The sequence below is a fragment of the Macrotis lagotis genome, chromosome 2, assembly GCF_037893015.1.
Source record: "Macrotis lagotis isolate mMagLag1 chromosome 2, bilby.v1.9.chrom.fasta, whole genome shotgun sequence".
In the NCBI taxonomy this organism is placed as follows: domain Eukaryota; kingdom Metazoa; phylum Chordata; class Mammalia; order Peramelemorphia; family Peramelidae; genus Macrotis; species Macrotis lagotis.
In genome coordinates, this window is record NC_133659.1 from 163,787,286 (window position 1) to 163,810,892 (window position 23,607).

At 42.9% G+C, this 23,607-nt stretch overlaps 2 protein-coding genes across 8 annotated transcripts in view; both read left to right on the forward strand.

Annotated features, from left to right (window-relative positions):
- The first annotated feature begins 10,532 nt into the window (after positions 1-10,532).
- SSR2 (signal sequence receptor subunit 2) lies at positions 10,533-19,536 on the forward strand. 5 transcript variants are annotated; one of them, XM_074223254.1, is made up of 7 exons: positions 10,914-11,106; positions 12,298-12,331; positions 12,771-12,925; positions 14,769-14,867; positions 15,534-15,642; positions 17,305-17,382; positions 18,995-19,536. In XM_074223254.1, the coding sequence occupies exons 3-7, from the start codon at positions 12,771-12,773 to the stop codon at positions 19,103-19,105; spliced, it is 552 nt and encodes a 183-aa protein (XP_074079355.1). In that variant the 5' UTR covers positions 10,914-11,106; positions 12,298-12,331; the 3' UTR covers positions 19,106-19,536. The 5 variants fall into 5 exon arrangements, with proteins under 5 accessions (XP_074079357.1, XP_074079358.1, XP_074079355.1 ...); XM_074223256.1 differs by lacking the exons at positions 10,914-11,106; positions 12,298-12,331 and adding an exon at positions 10,533-10,875; XM_074223257.1 differs by lacking the exon at positions 12,298-12,331 and having other exon boundaries at positions 10,905-11,106; positions 15,540-15,642.
- A 2,758-nt stretch (positions 19,537-22,294) lies between these two features.
- Positions 22,295-23,607, forward strand: part of ARHGEF2 (Rho/Rac guanine nucleotide exchange factor 2) — a 41,822-nt gene continuing 40,509 nt past the window's right edge. For all 3 annotated transcript variants that reach the window (XM_074223258.1, XM_074223261.1, XM_074223260.1), the window contains exon 1: positions 22,295-22,706. The gene's annotated coding sequence lies outside the window, so the exon portion shown is untranslated. The remainder of the gene's footprint in view (positions 22,707-23,607) is intronic.

Here is a 23,607-nt window from a genome sequence, read left to right on the forward strand (position 1 = left end):
GAAGCAAAGACAGCAGTTAGATATATTGTCTTGTCATAAACATGTAAACAAAGGGTTCTGCATAGATAGGGGTGAGAAAAGGTCAGGGTCTTTGTGTAATATTTAAACATATTTCCTGAGATGGAGGGAGTCATATTCACGGGCTTCCCACAGGTTTGAGGGAGTAGAATTTACTATCTTACGGTTCAAATCACATCTGGGGAAGGGGAGGCAGTCCTGGGAGGAAGCAGGAATTTTACAGATACAGCAAGATAATTAGGCTAAGGAGAGGCGGAGCCAAGATGGCAACAAGAAGAGATCAAGTCTTAGGAGCTCTCTGATAAAACTCACAGGCTAAGGACTCTGACTAAACTTTCTAGAGACAGAACCCACAGGGGGCCCCAGTGAGGCAGTTATCCTACTCAGGGTAACCTGGAAAAGAGCAGAAGGGCTCTGCTCCCTGGGGTTGGAGGGGCAGCCCACCTGAGGGGTGGCCCGCCAGAGTGAAGGAACTTCAGCCTCCTGGAGGCAGCCCCAGGGCGCTGGGAGCTGCACCCTGGGGAGCACTGGGCATAAAGTGGGGGAACAGAACATCAGGGAACCTCTGCCAGAGCTGAGCCCAATCCTCAGGGCACACAGCATGCAGCTTGGTCTTTCAGCAGCCCAGATTGGGAAACAGAAGCAGGCGGAGCCAGTAAGCAGGAGCCCCCAGGGCATGAGCCCATTGAGCTGAGGGAGGGGAGTGATGAGAGACTGCGAGCTCAGTCCTCTGCCCCTGGAACAGGACTCTGGGGCTCTGACCACATTCAGATCCTGATCCCAGTCTAGGCCCCCCCATAGAACAACAGCCCCCCCCGACCTCAGCTCCATGGCAGGGGGGCGCTTATGGTGATTCACAGACCAGGAGGGAGGACAGGGCCTTACACTCTGAGACCCTTGTGGGAGTGTCCCAAAAGCTCAGGAAGCACCCCAAACCAGGCCCAGGCTGGGAAAATGAGCAAGCAGAGAAATAAGAGGAAGACTATTGAGAAATATTTTGCAAATGAGCCCAAGAAGGATCAAAATACTCAGTCTGAAGATGAGGAAGCACAAGCTCCTGCATCTAAAGATTCCAAGAAAAACAGAAATTGGGCTCAGGCTATGATAGAGCTCAAAAAAGACTTTGAAAATCAAATGAAGGAGTTGGAAGAAAAACTGGGAAAAGAAAGGAGAGAGATGCAGGAAAAACATGAAAATGAAGTCAGCAGCTTAGTCAAGGAAATCCAAAAAAATGCTGAAGAAAATAGCATGCTAAAAACCAGCTTAGGTCAAATGGATAAAACAGTTCAAAAAGTTATTGAGGAGAAGAATGCTTTAAAAAGCAAAATTGGCCAGATGGAAAAAAGAGATAAGAAAACTCTCTGAGGAGAACAAATCCTTCAGACAAAGAATAGAATTCAGGGAGATTGATGAATTTACCAGAAATCAGGAATCAATACTTCAAAACCAAAAAAATGAAAAATTAGAAGAAAATGAAATATCTCATTGAAAAAACAACTGATATGGAAAACAGACTTAGGAAAGATAATTTAAAAATTATTGGAATACCTGAAAGTCATGATCAGGAAAAGAGCCTTGACATCATTTTCAAAGAATTACTACAGGAAAATTGCCCTGATATTCTAGAAGCAGAGGGCAAAATAGAAATGGAGAGAATCCACCTATCCCCCCAAGAAAGAGATCCCAAAAAACCAACCCCTAGGAATATTATAGCCAAGTTCCAGAACTCCCAAGTCAAAGAGAAAATATTACAAGCAGCCAGAAGGACACAGTTCAAATATCGTGATGCTGCAGTCAGGATCACACAGGACTTAGCAGCAACTACATAACTACATTGGAAGCTCGTAGGGCTTGGAATACAATATACCGGAAGGCAAAAGAGCTTAGAATGCAGCCAAGAATGAACTACCCAGCAAGGCTGAATGTCCTCTTCTAGGGAAAAAGATGGACTTTCAATGAACCAGGGGAATTTCAAAGGTTCCTTTTGGAATGGCCAGAGCTGAACAGAAGGTTTGATCTTCAGATACAGGACTCAGGTGAAGCATGGAGATTGGAGGAGAGGGGGGAAATATGAGGGACTTAATGAGGATGAACTGCATGTATAGAAAAATGATACTGATAATATTCATATGGACCTTCTCAGTTAATAGAGCAGGTAGAGGGAGCTTTTATAGTTGAAGCACAGAAGAAAGCTGAATTCGAAGATAAAATATGGTGTAAAAATGGAGTCAATAGAAAAAAAAAGGGAAATGGAATGGGAGAAAGAAAAAGGAGAGGGGGAATAGTCCAAGATATTTCACATAATAAGATTTTTTTTATTACAATGAGCTATTGCAATGATATGGAAGGGGGGAGGTAAGGGGGAATGAGGGAACCTTTGCTGTCATCAGAGGTGGCTAGGAGAGGAAACAGCAAATATACTCAATGGGATATAGGCATCTGGCGTAAGAAGGAGGGGGGAGCAGGGGGAAGAGGTGGGGATGTGAATGAAGGAGGAGAGGATGGACCATGGGGGGAGAGTGGTCAGATATAACACATTTTCTTTTTTACTTCATGGAAGGGGCTGGGATTGGAAGGCCTGCCCAGGACCATAGGGCCAGCTGGATTCTGGGCCTAAGGGGTGGTATGGGGACTCGGGGCTTCTTGGCCCCGGAGCCAAGGATCTGTCTGCTGCGCTACTCAGCTACCCTACAGCAGAGTCAGAGTGAAAGGAGAGAGAAAATATAGTACATGGTAGTGGAGAAATACCAAAGGAGGGAGTTACGATCAGCAATGGCAAAGTTGGAAAAATATGGAAGTAACTTTTGTGATGGACTTATCATAAAGAATGTAATCCACCCGTGACAGAGTTGTTGGTGTTGGAACAAAGACTGAAGCACATTTTTTGTTATTTGGGGGAGGGTGCAGGGCAAGTGGGGCTGGGTGGCCTGCCTGGGGCCACATAGCAGGGTGATCTTTGGGTGTCTGGGGCTGGATTTGGACCCAGGTGCTCCTGGCTCAAGGGCCAATGCTCTGTCTGCCACCCAGCCACCCCTACTATTATTACTATTTTATTTTATTTTGGGTCTTTTTTTTTCTTCTTTTTGGTTTTTGCAGGGCAGTGGGGATTGGGTGGCTTGCATGTCACACGGCTGGGTGATTGTTGGGTTTAAGAGGCTGGATATGGGCTTGGGTGCTCGTGGCTCCAGGGCTGGTGCTTTGTCCATTGCGCCACCTGGCCATACCTACAATTATTACTATTTTTTTTTTAATTTTAATTTTTTTCTCTCCCCTTTACTTTTTTCGCCCAAGCAAGTCTATCTAAATTCATGGGGGGAGGGGTATTTTGTTTACTTGTAAACAAGAATATTTTATTAATGTAAAAAAACATTGTACAAAATAAGAATTAAAAAATAAATTAAAAAAGATAATTAGGCTAACAAGGGTGCTTTCTGAATCTTAGCCAAATTTGTGGTATATCTGTGACCCCCCCCCCCAGAGTCAAGCATTTGGGTCCTGTCAGATTATTTTCAGACCCCATGGCACCTAACCAAATTTATATTTCTAAGGAGTTTCTCAGGGACCCCTTTCTATGCAGGAATTTCACAAACATTGATATTGTACTTCACTATCATCATTAATCTTTGTTTTTTGTTTTGTTTTGTTTTGTTTTTCAAAGCAATGGGGTTAAGTGGCTTGCCCAAGGACACAGAGCTAGATAATTAGAAAGTGTCTGAGACCTGATTTGAACTCCATACTCCTGACTCTGGGCTGGTGCTCCATCCACTGCACCACCTCATCATTAATCTTTGACATCTGAGTCCTGGCACTCTTTTTTTTTGCCTTCCTTGGCACAGGAGAAATGGGTGGGATGAAATCTCCCTCCTGTGGGTAATCTGAATGAAGGTCAAAGTCTCACCCTATCCAGTCAGCATACTTAAATATGCCTTCTTCAAGTTAGGGTGGCATAAAGCTATGGAAAAAGACCTAGACTTGGGTGGGGGGAGGGGTCAGGATTTTGTAAACTAAAGGTTAAGGTAACCTGGCCTCAAATTGCAGCTCTGCTACTAAATATATAGATGACCTTGGCTTAAGTCATTTCCCATCTTTAAAGTTTAATTTCAGGGGTGGCTAGGTGGCAAAGTGGATAAAGCACTGGTCCTGGAATCAGGAGTACCTGGGTTCAAATCTGGTCTCAGACACTTAATAATTACCTGCTGTGTGGCCTTGGGCAAGCCACTTAACCCCATTTGCCTTGCAAAAAATTAAAAAAAAAAGTTTAATTTCCTCATTTACAAAATTAGGGAGTTGGACTAAATGACCTCTAAAGTCTTTAATTCATCTATCATCCTAAATATGAGAAAAACTAAATCGGATTAGAAGCCTGTGATCACTGGAAATTGCAGTTCATACTACCTTCCTGCATATAGTACTATGCAAGGATATAGGAAAAGGTCAGGAAAAAAATGGTCCTTAGGGTGTTTACCATTTATTTAAGGAGAATGATATGGCTTTGTGTGATAGCTAAAGAATCTTAAAAACAACTTAGGGGTGGCTAGGTAGCACAGTAGATAGATAGAGCACTGGCCCTGGAGTCAGGAGTACCTGAGTTCAAATCCGGCCTCAGACACTTAATAATTACCTAGCTGTGTGGCCTTGGGCAAGCCACTTAACCTCATTGCCTTCCAAAAAACCCCCATAAATAAATAAATAATTTTGGGGGGGAAACAACTTAAATGAACATGCAGGAGTAATTTCCTTCATGCAATATATAGGTTTCTGAAACATTGTAAACTGTTTAGGTAAATTGCATGGTGAATTCTTTTGTTAGGCAAAAACTTGGAATCACAGAATCTTCAAACTGAGCAGAATTTTATTCAGTCCCTTTACAGATATATAAATGCTCAGAAAAAGGAAGTGATCTGCTCTCATTGTGAGTAGAGATTGCAGAATTTATTGTCTGTATATCCCGGGAACCTAAACCAAATATCTGTCGTGAATTAGGTCTTTAATAAAGGCTTAATGAACCATTGTTAAAGGACATGCAATCATACAGTAGCAGAATCAGGACCAAAACTGATTCCCTTTTTGTAAAATAGTCTCCTCTTATTTGATTAGTTTTCTAAATATAGGTTGTTCATTTACTGTTGCTGAGAAGACACTATAAAGGTGTGATCTGAACCAAGTGAAGCTAAACTTCCTGGAGAAAGATTATTTTGAACCAACCTTGCATGGATTGCTAAGGATATAAAGTGAAGGTCATCTCAAGCAGGGGCATGATTTGGAACTGGTTTTATTGGCTAGGGGGATGAGAGGGGGAAGTTTAGAGGGGTGTTGGTTAGTGAATTAACCTCATAGGAAATAAACTGAGAATGATCCAATTGAGTTGGCTGGTAGAGAAGTTCAAAATGGAGATTATATATAATAGTCCCTGCTGTCAGTTCTTGGAGGGAGAAGGAACACTTACTTCCCCACTGGGGAAGAGGAGAGTGGATGAGTGAAAAAGTTTCTTATAGTGGTCTGGTCTTGTCTACCAAGGTAGCTTGGATCTTTGCAAAGATTGTAGATAGAAGTCCATGATGTAGTAATATGATTTTGTGTCTAGGTCTCCCTATGCACCCTTGGACTCCTAAGGGTGAAGATAGGGAAGCATGATTAGGAGGAAAGCTTTCTTAGTTCAACCAGGAACCCCCAGAGTCACAGCTTCTAGACCCCTTGTCCATGGTCACTGCCCCATAATCTCTCACTTTGAGTTGCTTTGACAGAAAGATTAAACTATTTGTTGCCTTCATTCAAATTTTTTTAGGCTTTTTTTTGCAAGGCAATGAGGTTAGGTGACTTGCCCAAGGCCACACAGCTAGGTAATTGTTAAGTGTCTGAGACCGGATTTGAATCCAGGTACTCCTGACTCCAGGGCCGGTGCTTTATCCACTGCACCACCTAGCCACCCCTCATTCAAGTCTTAAGATCAATAATTATTACAAACAATGAGACATGGTACCTGTCCTTTCCCTACACAACCCTACATTTAAAGAACTCTCTGGCCTTACAGAAGCAATTGTCATGGCAATGAGAGTGAGGTCTCCAGTCCCACAGAGTTCAAGTGCTCTTCTGTGAAGTAGGGGCAAGTTCCACAGCTTGATGAGCCCTGTCCCTTGGGGCTTTCGTCTTTCCCATTCTTTCTCCTGCCCAGGTAAACTTACTGAAAGAAGAGACAATCATGGGAAAATTGAAGAAAGTGGCCCATAACCCAATGGGACATCCAGCTACAGAGGGCAGAGATTGTTCAAACACCTTTTGTCAAGATTACCTGAAATAATGATAATTGTGAGAACTCTGTGGTTTTCAAGATGATTTCCTCAGGATAGTCCTTTGAAGGAAGCTAAGCAAGCAGTAGATCCCAAAGATTTGGGTAGTTGGTCTAAAAAGGAATCCAGGGGGCAGCTAGGTGGTGCAGTGGATAAAGCACCGGTCCAGGAGTCAGGAGTACCTGGGTTCAAATCCGGTCTCAGACACTTAACAATTACCTAGCTGTGTGGCCTTGGGCAAGCCACTTAACCCCATTTGCCTTGCAAAAAAAAAACCCCTTAAACCAAATTAAAAAATAAAAAAAAAGTAAAAATAAAAAGGGATCCAGGAGAACCCCCACCCCCACCCCTGCTCTCAAGCAATACAATGGTTTGGAAAGTATACCTGACTTGTTCCACTGCTAAAATTTTATTTCTGCCTGGTTTTTTTTTTCACTAAATGTCTATGCTAAGCCCTTTCCTCATCCTCCAGGAGCCCTTCTACCCCTTCCCCTCCTCCACTAGTTCAACCAGTTCATACCCTGCTCAAACTTGGTAGGTGTGGCTGCAGATGTAGAGGTACACATGCTTCAAGTTTATTTTTTCTCTCCATTCCCTACCTTCTGAATGCCAAGTCTTGAATGTCCTCCATCTGCCTAAGGAACCACTTGGATGTCCCACCAGAGCCTCAAACTTAATATGTCCAAACTGAATTTACCCCCCCCAACAGAACTTCTATTCTTTCTGATCAAGGTAATGCCAGATGTTAGAAATGCAGCCCATAACCTCTTTTTTCCAAAGTGGGATCACCTGGCTCCTAGTAATGAAACTTAACCTGGAGTTAAAGAAAGATGCTTTTACTTAACATTCCTATAAAATTTCCTATGGGGGCATGCTCCCTAGTGAGAACCCCAGATTTCCACAATGTCCCATCCTATATACAGTTTGGAAGGCCTTTCTCTGCCCATCCAAATCATGATAGGTCAGGGTATAATCTAATCAATATGCCCAATCCATATCACTCCTTAATATGTCTCTCCCTAGTTCATACAATGCATGTTATGCTGATGAGCCTCAGTCTTCACAGGGATATGTTAGTTAACAGATATGAAGCAAATTAAGCATGAGTATTTGTGAAAGGGCAGAGCCCCTAATTCAGCCCCTGACTGGTTTGAACTGGTTTTGACTCTGGTGTCTGCAAGTTGGGCTAGAAGAACTTTTCAAGTTCTGTGATTGGTCAGGATCAATTATTTTATCCTTCCTTTTGTCTTACTTCCACATTCTTGCACATATATTTGTCTTTTAGCCTAATGAATAGTCCAGAGACCCCTGCCTTTGTAATTTTTTGTTCTGACAAATAACTGTGAAAACCAGTGATTTCTTTCACAGCTAAACCTTAAAATTTTAATCCTCCATAACTTCCTCTTGCCACTTCTATTCAACTATCTATAGTCCTAGATTTAGAACTAGAAGGGTCCTCCAGTCTGCTCTCATTTACCAGATGAGGAAACTGAGGGTCAGGCATACTTCCCCAAGGCCACTCAAATTAGAGAGGCAAGATTTGAATCCACGACTTCTTACTGCAGAGATATTGCCCTTACTATTTTACTACACTGGCCCTCTCGTTTTTCTCCAACATTTTCCAGCTTTCTCCTCTATTCAGTTCCCATGGCTAACATCCTGTTTCACATCAAAATTTTTTCTTGTTAGAAAGGTAACAATCTCCTAACAGGTCTCCCTGTCTCCATTCTCCCTCTAATCCATCCCACATATCAGTCTGCTAGATAACTATTTCTAAAGTGGACTCTGATATTACCACTATCCTATGAAAAACCTTCAGTGTCTCTTCACTGGCTACCAAATAGTGTCCACATTCCCAAGTCTGGCAAAGCCTTACATGAAACTTTGTCTCAACTGACTTCTAACTCTATACCTTTATCTCCTGTTGTTGCCTTAAACTAAACAGCCAAGACTATTCACTCTTCCCAAAACTCTCCTGCCTGCAAATCTTTTCTTTTTCAAGATATTTCCTCAACCTGGTAAGAGTAGATTAATTGTGCTTACTATTTTGTCACCTTGGACAAATTATTTAACCTTCCTAGTTTCAGATTCCTGAACTGTCAAAAAGGGGACTAAGATTACATGGCCTTTAAAGATCTTTCTAGTTGTAGATCTAAGATACTATGAGATGACCTCCAAAAGTCCCCCAACTCAAATCCTATAATTACACGAGTGCCTGCCTTCATCGTTCACCCCATCTCTGCTTATCAAAATCTAAGACATCTCAGATATTACCTCTGTGAATATTTTCTAGTTTTCCCAAACATATGTGACTCATTTTTACTCTGGATCTTACAGTAGTTTGTACTTCTCATGCCATTTATTACAATATAGTGAGAAAAGTTACAAGAAACCTGGCAGACCATCTCTAAAACTGACTTGATTAATCCTAGATAAGTCATTTAATTTCTCAGAGCTTCAGTTTTCTTCATCCACAAAATAGGAAGATTAATAGTTTCATTGCCTAAACTCATAAGACCACTAAAACTGGTTGGCAGTGGTGTGCTAAAGCCAGCTCATACTCTCTGATTGTCAAATTTTCATTTACACCTTGGAAATGGCCAAATGATACAAAGCAGGATTTGATTTATTTTGCAGATTGTCTAGACTTAAAAAGAAGAAAATGTTAATAATGCATATTAAACTTTAAGATGTATGTTTGCAGGGAGCTGGTTTTTTAAACATTTAGCAGCACACCACTGGTTTGGTGAGTAGAGTACTTGCTAAGTCTATGTTTTTTTAGGATGTAAGGGCCATCTTTGCATCCAGATGGCTCTGGAGAAGAGAGTGAGGCTGATGACTTAGCAAAGTCCTCTCTTATTTAAATTCAATTCATTTACCTATCATGGCATCACCTCCTTGATGTCATGGTCTTCAGAAACAAAGGAGAGAGCCAGTCCAAACCCATGTGCTACACAATACTACTGCACACAGATATATGTGCACTACTCCATTTCACACTACACTTAAGCACACATACTATACATATACCACAATACATACTAAATAAGACATGCATGATCTGCACAATACTATACCATGTGCCACACACATACCTGAGAAAGAATCCTCATCACAAATGGTTATTCAATCTTTGCTTTAAGATTTCTAAGGAGGGTGAGCACTACCTAGCTGCCCCTAGCTTTTTAAGATTTATTCCAGTGACTCTAGCACAATGGACAGAGCACTGACCCTGGAATCAGGAGGATCTGAGTTCAATTTTGACCTCAGATGCTTAATAAATACCTAGCTGTGACCTTGGGCAAGTCACTTACCCCCCTTACCTTGCAAAAAAAAAACCCACCAAAATAAAATTTATCCTGATTCCAATCCTGTAATGATCTCTTTGCGTTCTATCAGTTGCTAGACTTTTGCCTTCTAGAATCATTTGGAAAAAAATCAAGTTTCTCTTTTATGTTACTGGGCTTCAGATATTTGGAAATATGTCTATCCTGAGTCTTCTCTTTTCCATTCTACATATTCCTATTTTTCTTTAACATGCTAATAATTCATGTTTCTTCCTTGGGTATTTGGGGTTTTTTTTTTTGCAAGGTCATGGGGTTAAGTGATTTTTTGCCCAAAGTCAAGCAGCCAATTTGAATTCAGGCCCCCCCATACTCTAGGGTGGGTGCTCTGTCCGACATGGAAATATATCTTAAAATATATATAAGGGCAGCTAGGTGGTGCTCACCTTGCTTAAATCTTTAATTGTTTTTTGAATTTTACAATTTTCCCCCAATCTCGCTTTCTTCCCCATCCCCCACAGAAGGCAGTCTGATAGTCTGCCTCCTTAGAAATCTTTTTTTTGGGTTTTTTTTTTTTGCAAGGCAATGGGGTTAAGTGGCTTGCCCGAGGCCACACAGCTAGGGAATTATTAAGTGTCTGAGACCGGATTTGAACCCAGGTCCTCCTGACTCCAGGGCCGGTGCTCCATCCACTGTGCCACCTAGCCGCCCCCTCCTTAGAAATCTTAAAGCAAAAGTTGCATAACCATTTGTGATGAGGATTCTTTCTCAGGTGTGTGTACAGACCGTGAATGTTTCTTATTTATCCGCACAGTACCCACGCCACACGTGTGGACACGTGTGCTTAAGGGTAGTGTGACATGAGTAGCGCACGCGTGTGCGTGCCGGCACTGTGTCGCACGTGGGCAGGTGTGCCGTGGGAGCTCCTCCGGGTCTGCAATGCTGCGGCTCTGTAAATCATGAATAAAGGCCGTTGCCACACGGGACCCCGCGGGCGCACCGGGCAGGCTCCGAGCGCTTTGTAGCCGCTATGATCGCCCGGAGGAGGACGCAGAACAGGCCGCTGTGATTCCCCCTCCAGGTGTTCTAGCTTTGTTTCGGGGCCACAAAGCGACGGGAGTGACAGGTGGAACCGGACGGTTCTGACCTGTCTCTGTACCATGAGTGGCATTTTGATTGGTGGAGAAGGGAAGGTTCCCCCGATTCCGACGCTGATAACCCACCACACACTGTAAGCACGGCAGCGAGGACGTCCGGGGCGAGTATGGCCAGAGACTCGTAAAAGGGTAAGGCGAGAGGAGCCCTCCCCTAAGATGGGGCCGGCTGTGGAACTACAGTCCCCACAAAGCACCGCGTCCGAGGACTTCCTCCCAACGACTTCCGGCGGACCTTAGCTTTTTTTTTTTCCGGTCTTCCCTGCGCTGACTCTGTCTTCCGGTTCTGGTGGCGCTGAATTGGGTCTAGTTTACACGCGGTGAGACCCGACCCTCGGGAGGGGACGGGAGGAGCACCGCGAGGTACGCGTGGCCGTGGGAGTGGGCGACGCGCCTCCGCCGTTCCCCTTCCTCCGCGGCGGCGGCCCGTGAGGGGCCGGGGGGAGGGGAGGGGACACGTCGGCCCCCGAAGCCTGGACCCGGGGGGCGAGGAGGGCGAGGCCAAGGGTGGGCGGCGGGCGAGGGCCAGCCGTAGCCACGGAAGCCTTGGAGTCACTCGTGGACATGACACACTCAGCAGGCTGGGGAAATCTCTCCTACCCTGCAGAAAGATGAGAGGAGAGGGGCGCGATGAGGGGGCATGGGGGAGGGGGGAGGGGCCCCTCCGGGGCAGCGCACCTGTGGACGGGGCCAGGACGAAAGGGAGAGGGAATAGAGTCAGTGAGAGTGGAGGGAAATGCAGCTAGTGATAGCAACTGTGGGGAAAAGACTGAAGCGGCGTCTCTGGGGGACTTAGGGTAAAGAAACCACTCAGCCCGGAGACAGCCATTGAAATCTGAACACAGACTGAAGTACATTTTTTTTCTCTCTCTCTATTCTTGAGGTTTCTCATCTTCTTGGGGGGGGGTGGGGGTAGGGGGTTTATGTTTACTCTTATGCTTATCCTTATAACACATTCTATTTACATCAGTGTATGGCATGGGAACAATCTAGAGACTGTCAGCCCTCTGTGGGGGGGGGGGATTGTAGAATTCGGAGCCTTGCAAAAAATGATGAGTGCATGTTACTATTGTATATAATTGGAAAACAAATAAAATGTCAAAAATGAAAAAAAATCATTCATGGGAACAGCAATCTTCAAACATCCAGAATATATTAGCGTATTAGTCTCCATTTTACTTGAGGAAACTAGTTCAAAAGGAGGGGGTATGTTGGGGGTGATGACTAACCTTGATGGACTTGCATTAGTACATCAGGCACATTATTTTTCTTCCTTAAGGATATGACTTCACTCTTGTCACATTCAACTGAGATCAATGTATATCATGGAAGCAATGTAAAGACTAACAGACTGCCTTCTGTGTGGGTGGGGGGAGGGAAGCAAGATTAGGGGGAAAATTTTTAAAATTCAAAGTAAAAAAAATAAAAAGGGGATATGTGATTTACATGTGTAGGAAATGTCAGATACTCTGAGAGCCTTAAGGTCAGATACCCTAGAAATTGGATTGTAATATTTTTACCCACCTGAGAACCCTCCATTCTCATCATTTGCAGGCTGTCTCCTCTTCATCCATCCCCCAGTCAGAAGGTTAGTTGAACAAAGCCTGATTCAGCCTGGTCCCTATTTCAGGAATTTAGGAAAGCAGTGGGGGGTGGGGGGGAGCCTTGGTTTTCACTGTTATTATCTGGTGTAGTCGATAGAATAAATCCCTTAGGTATATTGGAGATATTGGAAGGCACATCAGAGTTCATCTGGGCCAGTTCCTTCCTTTTATAGATGAGCAGTCTGACCCAGGGGGTTAAGAATTTGCCCAAGATCACAAATAGCCAAGATAAAATATGAACACATTCTCTTGACTCTAAAGTCATTTCTCTTTGCCCTATACCACACTCCTCTGTTGCGATATGACTGCAAAACTTTTGGGGGGGATAGCCTGAAGGAAGGCGACTGGCTCCAGAGATCTGATGATTGGATCTTGATTCCTAAATTCAGTTTAAGTAAATAATGGTCTTGTCTCATTCCAAAGATGAGGTTGTTGGTGTTTGCCGTGTTGTGTCTCTTCTCCACTGTGAAAAGTGAAGAAGGGGCCAGACTTCTGGCTTCCAAGTCACTGCTGAATAGATATGCTGTGGAAGGAAAGGACCTCACCTTGCAATACAATATCTACAATGTTGGCTCAAGGTAATAAATTAGATCCCAGAAGAGTTTTCTGGATCTTCAGATCTCTAGTTGGTTTTAGTAGCCATTCAGAGAAGATGTAGAGAAATGATATCTTAAGATGTGGTAAAGGACTCTGAACATCAAGTATATAAGAAACATATCCTGACTCCCCTAGGTGGAAATTGATGAGAATCTTACTCCAAGGGATAAAATTCAGTTCAGATTAACGAACATTCATAAAGCGTATACTGTCTGTAAGTTATTATGCTAACCCCTAGTGATATAAAGTAAAAATTACTTCCTACTCTACTGAGAGAAAATAATCAAAACCATCTCCAAGTTTTAAAAATTCTAAAAGTAGAAGATGAGGAATCATGGTATAATTATTTATCTAGTCTTGCAACTTCTGTGTAATTCTCCCTGGTTCAGTCTCCCCACACATTGAATTCATTTCTAAATTCTGTTATTTCTCCTTTCACAACACTTTTCCTATATGCCCCCTTCTCTCCACTCGTACAACCACCACCCAAGTTCAATCCCTTAATCATCTTGTACTTGGACTATTGCATTAACCTTCTAATTGGTCTCCTCAATGCAGGTGTTTCTGCCCTCCTATCTGTCTTCCATTCAACTAGCAAAGTGATTTTCCTTAAGTTTGAATCTGCCTGTATTAATACTTCCTCCCCCAAGACAGACACACATTCACACACACACACACACACACACACACACACACGCTTCCTATTAACTATTTGTCACCCAAAGTTCTTTATAACCTGAACTCATTCTACCTCTATAGTCTTCTATTTTCTTTATCCAACCTTACTGTCTGGAAGACCCCCCTCCTCACCTCTAGTTTCTCTGGCTTCCTTCAAGTCTCATTCACTTCAAAATCCTACTTTATACCAGCTGCCTCTTTCCTGGTCTCCCCCAGCTGCTAGTGTCTTTCCTCTGAGATAACATGTCATGTATTCTGTATATATCTTTTTTGCATCTAGTTGTTATTTTCCTGTTCCCCCATTTGAGAATTGGAACTGTTTTTCCCTCTCCTTTCCCCCCAATACCTCATTCCCTCTCCCCCCATTCCTCCCCCTCTCTTAGCATAATTTCTGGTACATAACAATCAATTGTATGCTTTTTGATTCAGTAATTATTTAGACTCTGGTTCTTACTGTTATTAACCAGTAATATGACCTTGGACAGGACTTTATACCTGTATCTCTTAAATGAGAAGTTTGAATCAAACAAATGACTTCCAAGGGAAGGGTCATCCCAACTATATGCATTTTTAAGAATGAGATGCTTCTCACTTGCTGGGGTTGTGTAGAATACAGAGGGAAAAAATGGAAATCAGTAGAAATTCAGGCTCTTTCTTCTAGAATAGGAGTTTCTTAACCTACAGTCTTTGACCTTGTCTTTAAAAATATTTTGGTAACTTTCAATACATGTAATTGGGTTTCCTTTGTACATTCCTGTGCATTTTATTTCTCAAATTTTAAAACATGATTCTGTGAAAAGTTCTCATGCCCTGCTCCCCAATAGTAAAAAGGTTAAGAATCTCTATTATGGGCCAGCTAGGTAGTGTAGTGGATAGAGAACCAGCCCTGGAGTCAGGAGGATCTGAGTTCAAATCCGGCATCAGACACTTAATAATTACCTAGCCGTATAACCTTGGACAAGTCACTTAACCCCATTGCCTTGCAAAAAAAAAAAATGTTATAGGAGTTTAGCATGGCAGTGGTCCCTGAGCCACATTATTGTGTCTGCCCTATAGGAGATTTTGAAATCAAGGGAAGCATCTTTGAAGTTTTTTTAGTTTGCTTAACTTTCTTGTTCCTTAATTCTTTCTATGTCTCTTTTTTAGTGCAGCCCTAGATGTGGAATTATCTGATGATTCTTTTCCCCCAGAAGACTTCGGTATTGTTTCAGGAATGCTCAATGTCAAATGGGATCGAATTGCTCCGTATCCTGCTGGCAAATAAAGGCTGGTGCAAGGAATAGAAGGAAAGTGAGAAAGTTAGTAAAAATAGGAGTAATACAATTTCAGAACATTTTAATAGCTATTTACAGCTTGCTATTCTAGCATTATTTAGTAAGGATAGGACAGGATAAAGGATTGATTGAAATTACAGTTAGGGTAATGTAGGTTAGACATTAGGATGGATACTGTGTTGTCTTAATACAAATTCCTTAAAGACTCTTCTGACGATTTAAATGACTAGAATATAGATGTTTGGGGTTGTTTTAGATACCGTTCTCTTGAAAATGTGTGGGGAAAATGAGTTACCTTTGAGGCCTATTAATCTGATTCTGACTGATGCTTTATTTTGGCTCGAATTGCATGTCTCTTTATTCCTCCCTTTTAGCATATTACCCCTAAAATAGTTACTATTCTATAAGTTTTCCTCCAAACATACTAGGTATTTATGAACTCTTTAGGCTTTGACTATAAGAACAAGACCTCTAACAACTAAAGAATACTTTTTTTCATTCATTTCGTGTTAGAAGTGTGAAATCTTACAGGTACATTTTGTGTTAAACACTGAATTAGAGAGGAGAATGAGCAAGAGAGTTGTTGCTGTTTGAGCTATATAATCCATTCTATGAATCTCCTTGACTTTTGGGCCAGTGCCAGCAATGTTTCCCATACTGTGGTCCTTCGCCCTCTCAAAGCTGGCTATTTTAATTTTACTTCTGCAACCATCACATATCTTGCCCAGGAAGAAGGACCAGTGGTGGTAAGTTGTTTTGACTTTTTTAGAGGGAGTTGGGAGGGTGGGGGAGTGAATGATAAGATGAATAGATGTTGCTCTTATCTCCAAAATATCCTTGGCCCAGCCTCATTTTAGTAAGCTCCCCATTTGAATTAATATTTCTGTTTTGCTTCTGATTTTATATTGCTAAGAATATCTATTTTTTGAAAGAAGTAGAAGTGATAGAAAGGGGCCTTGAATCAAAGGAGGCCTTGAATCAGGGAATGTTTTAGACTGAGTCTCAGAAGAGGACATTGTAAAGAAGAAGATTATACTGGCTTTTTTTTTTTTGGCAAGGCAGTGGGGTAAGTGACTTACCCAAGATCACACAGCTAGGTAATTATTAAGGGGCTAAGGCTGAATTTGAACTCTGATCCTCCTGACTCCTATCCACTGTGCTACCTAGCTGCAAGGAATATTACCTGGCATTTCTAAAACTGTTCTTCCTCTTCATTCCTGTTGCTGCAACCTTAGTTCAGGCCCTTATCACCTGGTACCTAGATTAATAAATAGCATCTTAGTCAATAATCCCCTGCTGTTTTAGTTGCCCTTCCCTACCACTTATTCCTATTCACTGATAAGTTGGCCTAATGCCCAATTTTATCATGTACAATTTTAACATATATGATGACTCCCTGTTGCCTATTCTTCAAATTAAAATTTGCTTGGCATTCAAAGGCTTTATAGAATAATTGTGACCTTAGCTCCAGCCTTATCTCCTCCTACTTCTTCACATAAATTCCTTTGAGAGTAGAAAGTTTACATTTTCTGTATTTTTCTCATATCTTTCATTTTAAAGGGCACATAGTACTTGCTTAAAAAGTATTGATTAATGTTCAAAGCAAGCTGACATAGTTGAAAAGTGAGGTCTTGGCCCACTTGCTGGGTGCAAAGTAAGGCAAGGATTTGCCTAGAGCATCCAGAAAATTAGATAAAACCCAAGATTACTGTTTCTAGTATAGTATCCAAACCTGTTTTATATTTCGGTTCTTATAGATGGTGAGTTGACTAGACTCTTTACAGTTGTTTTCAGAGCCAAAATAACGTTCCAAGTTCTTCCCCTTTTGTTTTGCCTTTAATACCTTTCATAATCTCAAAGTAGATTAGGATAACCCTAAAAAGGTCTGCTCAGCCCTTTTTTGACAGTGGGTGTTTTTGTTTTTGTTTTTGTTTAAGGTTTTTGCAAGGCAAATGGGGTTAAGTGGCCCAAGGCCACACAGCTAGGTAATTATTAAGTGTCTGAGGCTGGATTTGAACCCAGGTACTTCTGACTCCTGGGCAGGTGCTTTATCCACTACACCACCTAGGCGCCCCCAGTGTTTTCTTTTAAAGGCAATACTTTTAGCTGTAGAGTTTAAAAAGCAATAGCAGAACTGGAATTGGAGCCCTTGAACTGACTTGCAATTCTCATTATTCTTCACTCTTTCTCCCAGGAGAAAAGTAATTTAGTTCCTTTCTAGACTTAAATCATGTTTTTCATCAAATGGTTCCCAGACTATTCTCCTGCCATTGACATCCCTTTGATATAGTCAATTTTTATGGGATATGTGTTCCCAGTGCCAAAAAAACAGGTTGTTTGGAAGTATCTTTTTTGGGAAAGGTGAGTTCAGAGGTGTGCTATGATGTCTTCTCTGTTCATGTTTTCAGGTGGGCTTCACCAGTGCCCCTGGGCAGGGAGGAATTCTGGCACAACGAGAATTTGATAGGAGATTCTCTCCCCATTTTGTAAGTTTCACAAATGACCCTTTCTATAACTTTGTCTCTTTCCTGGTGTAAGAGGACATTCAACCTTGGGTTCCCCTATTTCCCAAAACTACTTATCAGAATTCCTCTTTTGAATTGATTCTTACTGAACCTGTTGGTTGGTCTCTGATGTAATACAACTAACAAAACTGTTACAGATTTTGTTGTGCTTGGAAATTTTAAAAATAGGAATTTAACCCCAAGAACCAAGAAGCTGCTCTTTCCCTCCTTATCATTGGATAGTCTGTGATTTTAGAATCTCAAATCCCATATGAGATTTAGTGCTTTATGAAGAATGTACAGTGATATCCCCTTCTCTGTGGTTCTTCTTCACAACCTCACTGGTGTAGAAGTGACTCTTGAATTCTCCAAGCCTATGCTTGGAAGGCTTCATTACCAGAAAGCTAGCCAGAGGGTGTTTTACAATTTTTCCCCTAATCTTTCTTACTTCCCTTTCCCCACCCCCCACAGAAGGCAGTTTGTCAGTCTTTACATTGTTTCCATGGTGTACATTGATCCAAATTGAATGTGATGAGAGATCATATCCCCAAGGAAGAAACATAAAGTACAATAGATAGCAAGATCAAGTAACAAGATATCAGGGTTTTTTCCCTAAATTAAAGGTAATGGTCCTTGGTCTTTGTTCAGACTCCACAGTTCTTTCTCTGGCTACAGATGGTATTCTCCATTGCAGAGAGCCCCAAATTGTCCCTGATTGTTGCACTGATGGAATGAGTGAGTCCATCAAGATTGATTATCACCACCATGTTGCTGTTAGGGTTTACAGTGTTTTTCTGGTTCTGCTCATCTCACTCAGCATCAGTTCATGCAAATCCCTCCAGGCTTCCCTGAAATCCCATCCCTCCTGGTTTCTAATAGAACAATAGTGTTCCATGATATACATATACCACAGTTTGCTAAGCCATTCCCCAATTGCAAGACATTTACTTGATTTCCAATTCTTTGTCAGAGGGTGATATATTTTTGACCATAACAACACGTGAAAAATATTTTCATAGGTGTTCAGGTTTTGGAACCTGCATTATTGGTGCCCACATTTGGCAAATCGTAGATTCTAGAAACTGAGACAGAAAGATTAAAAAATTTCAGACAGAGTGATAGCTGTGTTCAAAATCTAGAAGGAAGAAAACTGATGTGATAGAGACTAGAAGGGGATTGAGGAGACTTCATGCAAGTTCTTTGGTAGCAAAGATTGTTTTTCACATTTCTTTGTATCCCCAGCACATAGCATGTTGCCTGGCACACTGTAGCCATTTAATAAAAGCTTGATAATTGACTGATTGACTGACTATAGGAAAGGTTTTATTGAGGGGAGGTGGAAGTTAGAAATCAGAATTTCTTAATAAAGTTGTGACACTGAACCTAAGGACTTGGGAGATAGAGACAGCTTCACTTCTTTAGAGATCTTTCAGAAAAGCCATGATTCTCCACCAGCCAAAGGTGTATTAGTTGCCTTCTAATAAATATATAGATATGGATATAGATATATATATATGACAAGATTCTTGGCTTTATTCTTTTTAGATGCACTTTCTCTTAATTCAGGCTCTAAGACTTCCATTTTCTTCCACAGCTGGATTGGGCAGCATTTGGTGTCATGACCCTTCCTTCCATTGGGATTCCCCTTCTCCTTTGGTACTCAAGCAAGAGAAAATATGACACTCCCAAGACCAAGAAGAACTGAATATGCACCCTCCCCTCACAAGAAATCCAGGTGCTTTCCAGACTCCAAAGGATGTCTCAAAATGCAATCTCTTCCCTTAGTCCTTCACCACCTTCTCCATGGCCGTGCTCTCACACAAAGCAAAGAAACAGGCCTTGGGGCCCAGGAGAGCCTCCTTGGTGCAGTTTTGAAGCCATCTGTTGGGTTTTTATATAAACAGAATTACCCCAGCATTGATCTTGAGCCCAAGTGGCCTTCTCCTCATTTTGGAGCTGCTTGGTACAAAGCTGGCAAAGAGGACTTTCTCAGGGGTTCGGAAGGGGGAACTTCAGAGGCTGCCTGACCAACTCTGGAAAGAGGAAATCAGATCCACAAGTCTCTTGAAGGCCTCCTGGGTTGGGGGTAGGGAAGCACTTACAGAAATGGGTTTTCTAATAAAAAAACAAACTCCACCTCAATTGTTTGTCTTCCCTTCCCCCAGCTTGGTGACCTCAGTTAATATGGGAGCCCCAGGCCCTGAAAACTTGCTGCTAACCAGAGAGGTTTCCACTCCCCAGAATACTTTCTCAGCCTTTACTTTCTTTCCTATTCTCTATCACCTGCTTTTCCTTCCTTGTCTTTAGCCCCATTCCCCCTGAGCCAGGGAAGTAAGGACTGTGATGGTCCAGATATCAGCAGACTATCATCCCCCAGATGCTGAGTTTGTTCTCTCAGATGTGGTTTAATTTTATATGGTTGCCTGCTTAGTGAAAAGTTAAAAGGATAACTTTTCCCCCAAACTGTTTCTAGATCCCCTTGTCCAAGTTTTGATCTTTCTGATTTGTGATTCATTTGTAATGCCTCATTGCTCTGAGCCAAGGCCAGGGAAAAGCACTGAAACTGCCTGGTTTAGCATGCTGTTAACTTCAACCTAGGATAAAAGAGGGACGGAGAAATTGGTTTTTGCTGTAGCAGCAAAGTGGGGAGAAGCCACCCCAGCTTGATTCTGTCTGACCCAGGAATGCCGTGGTCCGAGAACAACCTCCCAGGCGGGAGGGAAACCCAACAAAAACCCACATTGTTCCCTCCAGTGAGTTTCCCAGTTTAGATTCTGCTCTCTCTCTCCCCTGCCCAACCGGTTTAACCTTTCACTCACCCAGCAACTGCAGAATCTCTCAATTCTGAGAACCAGTAAGGATGAAAAGGACATGGAGGCAACGGGAGGCCAGGAATGGAATAGCTCTTCAGCAGCTCACTTCCCTCTTTCGGGGGATGCGGCTTGGGCACCCTAAGAATGGCCAGGTCAGAGGGGGCTGTAAAGCATGGATTTGGTTTTGGCAATTGATATCTTGATTCTTCAGCAACATCAAATGTTGCTAGGGCTTCCTGGAAGATGGGGAGGGTAGGAAGATGAGAATGACAAAAACTGAGTGAAGTTTGATTAAAAAGGGAGATAAAAAGAATAGGTTTGGGGTCTCAAGTGGCTGAGGGGAGAATTAGGATGGTCTCTAGGTCTGAAAAAGGAGGGGGGGATAATCTTTACAGAGGGCATAATGAGAGGCATCCTTATGGAGGGAAGAATTCTAGTTAGACATTAGAATGGATTTTCTGGTGCAGAGAAACATTTCTAATGTTGAATTAGTCTGAACTAGCTGTACTTTTATAAGTTTCTTTTCTTGAAGGGCTCAAACTACTTTGTAACTTAACTCTTCCTGGACAGAAAAGATATGATAGAGGGAATTGAAGACATGACCATGGTGGCAGGCGGGGAGGGAAGTCAGCATTCAGGGTCATGGTGAGACGTCATCTCTTGGAAAAGTCAGCTTCTTCAGCCTGAGTGGAATTTAAAACTCCCTTGAGTGGCAAGGTGGAGCACCTAAGAGTCTCCAAAAATCTATAGACAGACCAACTTAGGTAGAATTCTTGGCTTTTGGTCTGAGCCCTCAAAACTACTTGAGATTGTTTGAGGTGGAGGGAGGCAGGAAGTAATTCTTATTGCCACCCAGAGTCATCCTGGTGAGATTTGAATCCTGATTACTTGAGAACTGAGAGCTTAAAAATCAAGAGGAGGCGGAGGGAAGGTTAACACAAGCCTATCCTTTGTAGAAGGTGGGGGGGGCATAAAGGTCCCCTCCCTAAAACGGCAATATGACCAACAGCCAGCCCATCTCTAATATTTCCCCCAACCCCTTTCATCTCCTGAAGTCAGCCCTGAGCCTCATTCTCCCTACCATGTTATCCATCCTTTCAGTTGGCATCTCCTCATTTACACACCAACTGGTACCAGGAAGAGAGAGGTCCAAGGACCTCCACCCTTTTTGTTTACTGGGCTTTGGAGCCATGCCTAATTGAGGGTAAAAGAAGTATGGACAAGACTTTACAAGTTGCTGAGACTACTGGTGGTGATGGACCAACCATTATGGTATAATATAAAAAAAAAATGCTAGACCTGGGAGATGGGCATTTAATCCTAACTACCCCCTATTATGTGATCTTAGGCAAGCAATTCAGCTTCTCTGTGCCAGAGTTTCCTCATCTACTAAATGAGAATGTTGGACTAGATGGTGTTTAAAGTCTCCACCCTGTGAGTCTGTCCACCTCTTGCACTTTCCCTCTCATAGGATCAAGTCAGTAAGATGAGGCAGGAGTTTTCCTTTGCAGCTATTATCTAGGAATCAGCCACTATTGCCCACCCCCAACCCCAGATCTCACTTCTGGTCCAGGGAGAGAAGCCCTTCTGGTTAGGTATCCACTGTTCCCTTCCCCCCTGAAGAACTTGTCCAAAATGTGCCTGGGGTGGAGATGGGGGAGTGAGTCAGCCCCTTGGAAATTCTGTTATCTGGGAGGGGAACTAGTCAAACATCCTCCCCATGGTATCCACAACAAGCTGAGTGACCATGCACGTGGTCGATCCTAATTCCTGTTGGCTGGAAGTAGGGCCCTGCCCAGTTGCAGCAGTCCCAGCTACTGTTCCTCCCAGTATATTATAAAAGCACAATCTTTTCCCCCTACAGCTTTAATCTTTCTCTTAAAGGGACAGGGCTTCTAGAACAAATGAGGTAGGGCAAGAGGCATGTATCTCTATCATTTTGGAGTCTTGCCTGAAATTGAGCAATGAGATATATATGTGGCTCCCTTCCCCGAGGTCACCACATCTAATCCCACCCCTCTTGCCTCCTCTTTACAAGCTCCACCTCTTCCCCCCCCCCCCCCCCCGGGGAGAATGAGTTCCATGGGCAATCTATCCACTCACTATTAAACTTTGCTTGATTTTATGTGTAGTCTGCCCTGGCAGGCTCCTTGGACTGCCCTTTGCCCGGGAGTGCCTAGGAAAGGAGATTCAGTTCTCAATGTAGTGGTGGAATCCGAGGGGTTAAAGGAGGCAAGCACAGTACAATCTGGTGGAGATAGTAAGGGCAGGAGGAGTTGAGTAGACACTTAGTTTGGACTCAAGCAAGTCTCCCACCTCTCTGCCCCTGTTCTGGGCAATTCTTTGGATCATGAGAGACCCTCTTAATATGCTCAGGAGAAAGATCCCCAGTTGAGGTGCTGAATTGGACAGATACCTGCTTAGGCCACCTGGAGAGAATTCCCTCCCGACGGAACTCATCAGCAGGGGGCTGCAGTAGGTTCCCCATCAACGGTGAGTTTGTTCCTCCTCTTCCTCCAAATCCAGACTTCTGGTCCAAAAAAGGGGGTAACCAGAAAAGTGTCGGCCTTTGGGTAGCCTCTCTTGCACCTTGATAAATCCCTAAATGTCTCCTCTTTAGCTTTCACCCATCTCCCAACTGATCGATCATGTTTGTGGGAGTCTGTGATATGTTTTTTTCCTTGCTTGGAACTCATTCAGCCATTGAGCCATTTTCCCCTCCCCCCCCAGCAAAAAACTGTCTTTCTCTCTCTACTGGGTATAATTGGAGAAGGCAACAGGGACCCTGGCCTTCCAACTCCCATGTTTTTATGCACTATGACTTGGGGGCCCCAGCTCTGCTTCTAGCTGTTCTTCAGAATTATTTTGGAGGGGGTGGTGGAAATTCTATTCTAGGGTGATTGTTTTCCTGACCAAAGTCTCTTCCTCTGGTGTGTCCTACCAAACCTCAGGTTGCCCTACCTATTTACTACAGCACTTGAAATCAATGCCAAGAAACCAGCCTTAGATGAAAAAGGACTAGATGTTTTCCCCCACTCCCCCCAATTTAATATGCTATTCCGTGAACCCTTCCATGCTTGTGTCTTAGCTCCTCACAGGGGAACTGCTCTCTCAAATAAGGTAAATAAGGTAGCTCTGAAGTGGTGGGAAGAGATAGTTAATGATCATAAGAAAACTGATACCCTTGGTGCTTTGTAGTTTACATTGTTTCATTTGAGCCTCAACATCCTGGTGAGGGAGGTACTGTAATTACTATGCCTCATTTCATATATGAGGAAACAGTGATTTACCCCCCCCCCCCCATCGCTTGACTAGCAATCAGAGATGCCATTTGAACGCAGCAGATTTTTCTGGTCCCAAGCCCAGTGCCCTTTTTACCCTATCGAACTGCTGC

Coding starts and splice junctions, on each gene's coding strand:
- SSR2 (XM_074223256.1), top strand. CDS start 12,771: ATGAGGTTGTTGGTGTTTGCCGTGTTGTGTCTCTTCTCCACTGTGAAA. Junction 12,926..14,768: donor ATCTACAATGTTGGCTCAAG/GTAATAAATTAG, acceptor TCTCTTTTTTAG/TGCAGCCCTAGATGTGGAAT. Junction 17,383..18,994: donor GGAGATTCTCTCCCCATTTT/GTAAGTTTCACA, acceptor TTTCTTCCACAG/CTGGATTGGGCAGCATTTGG.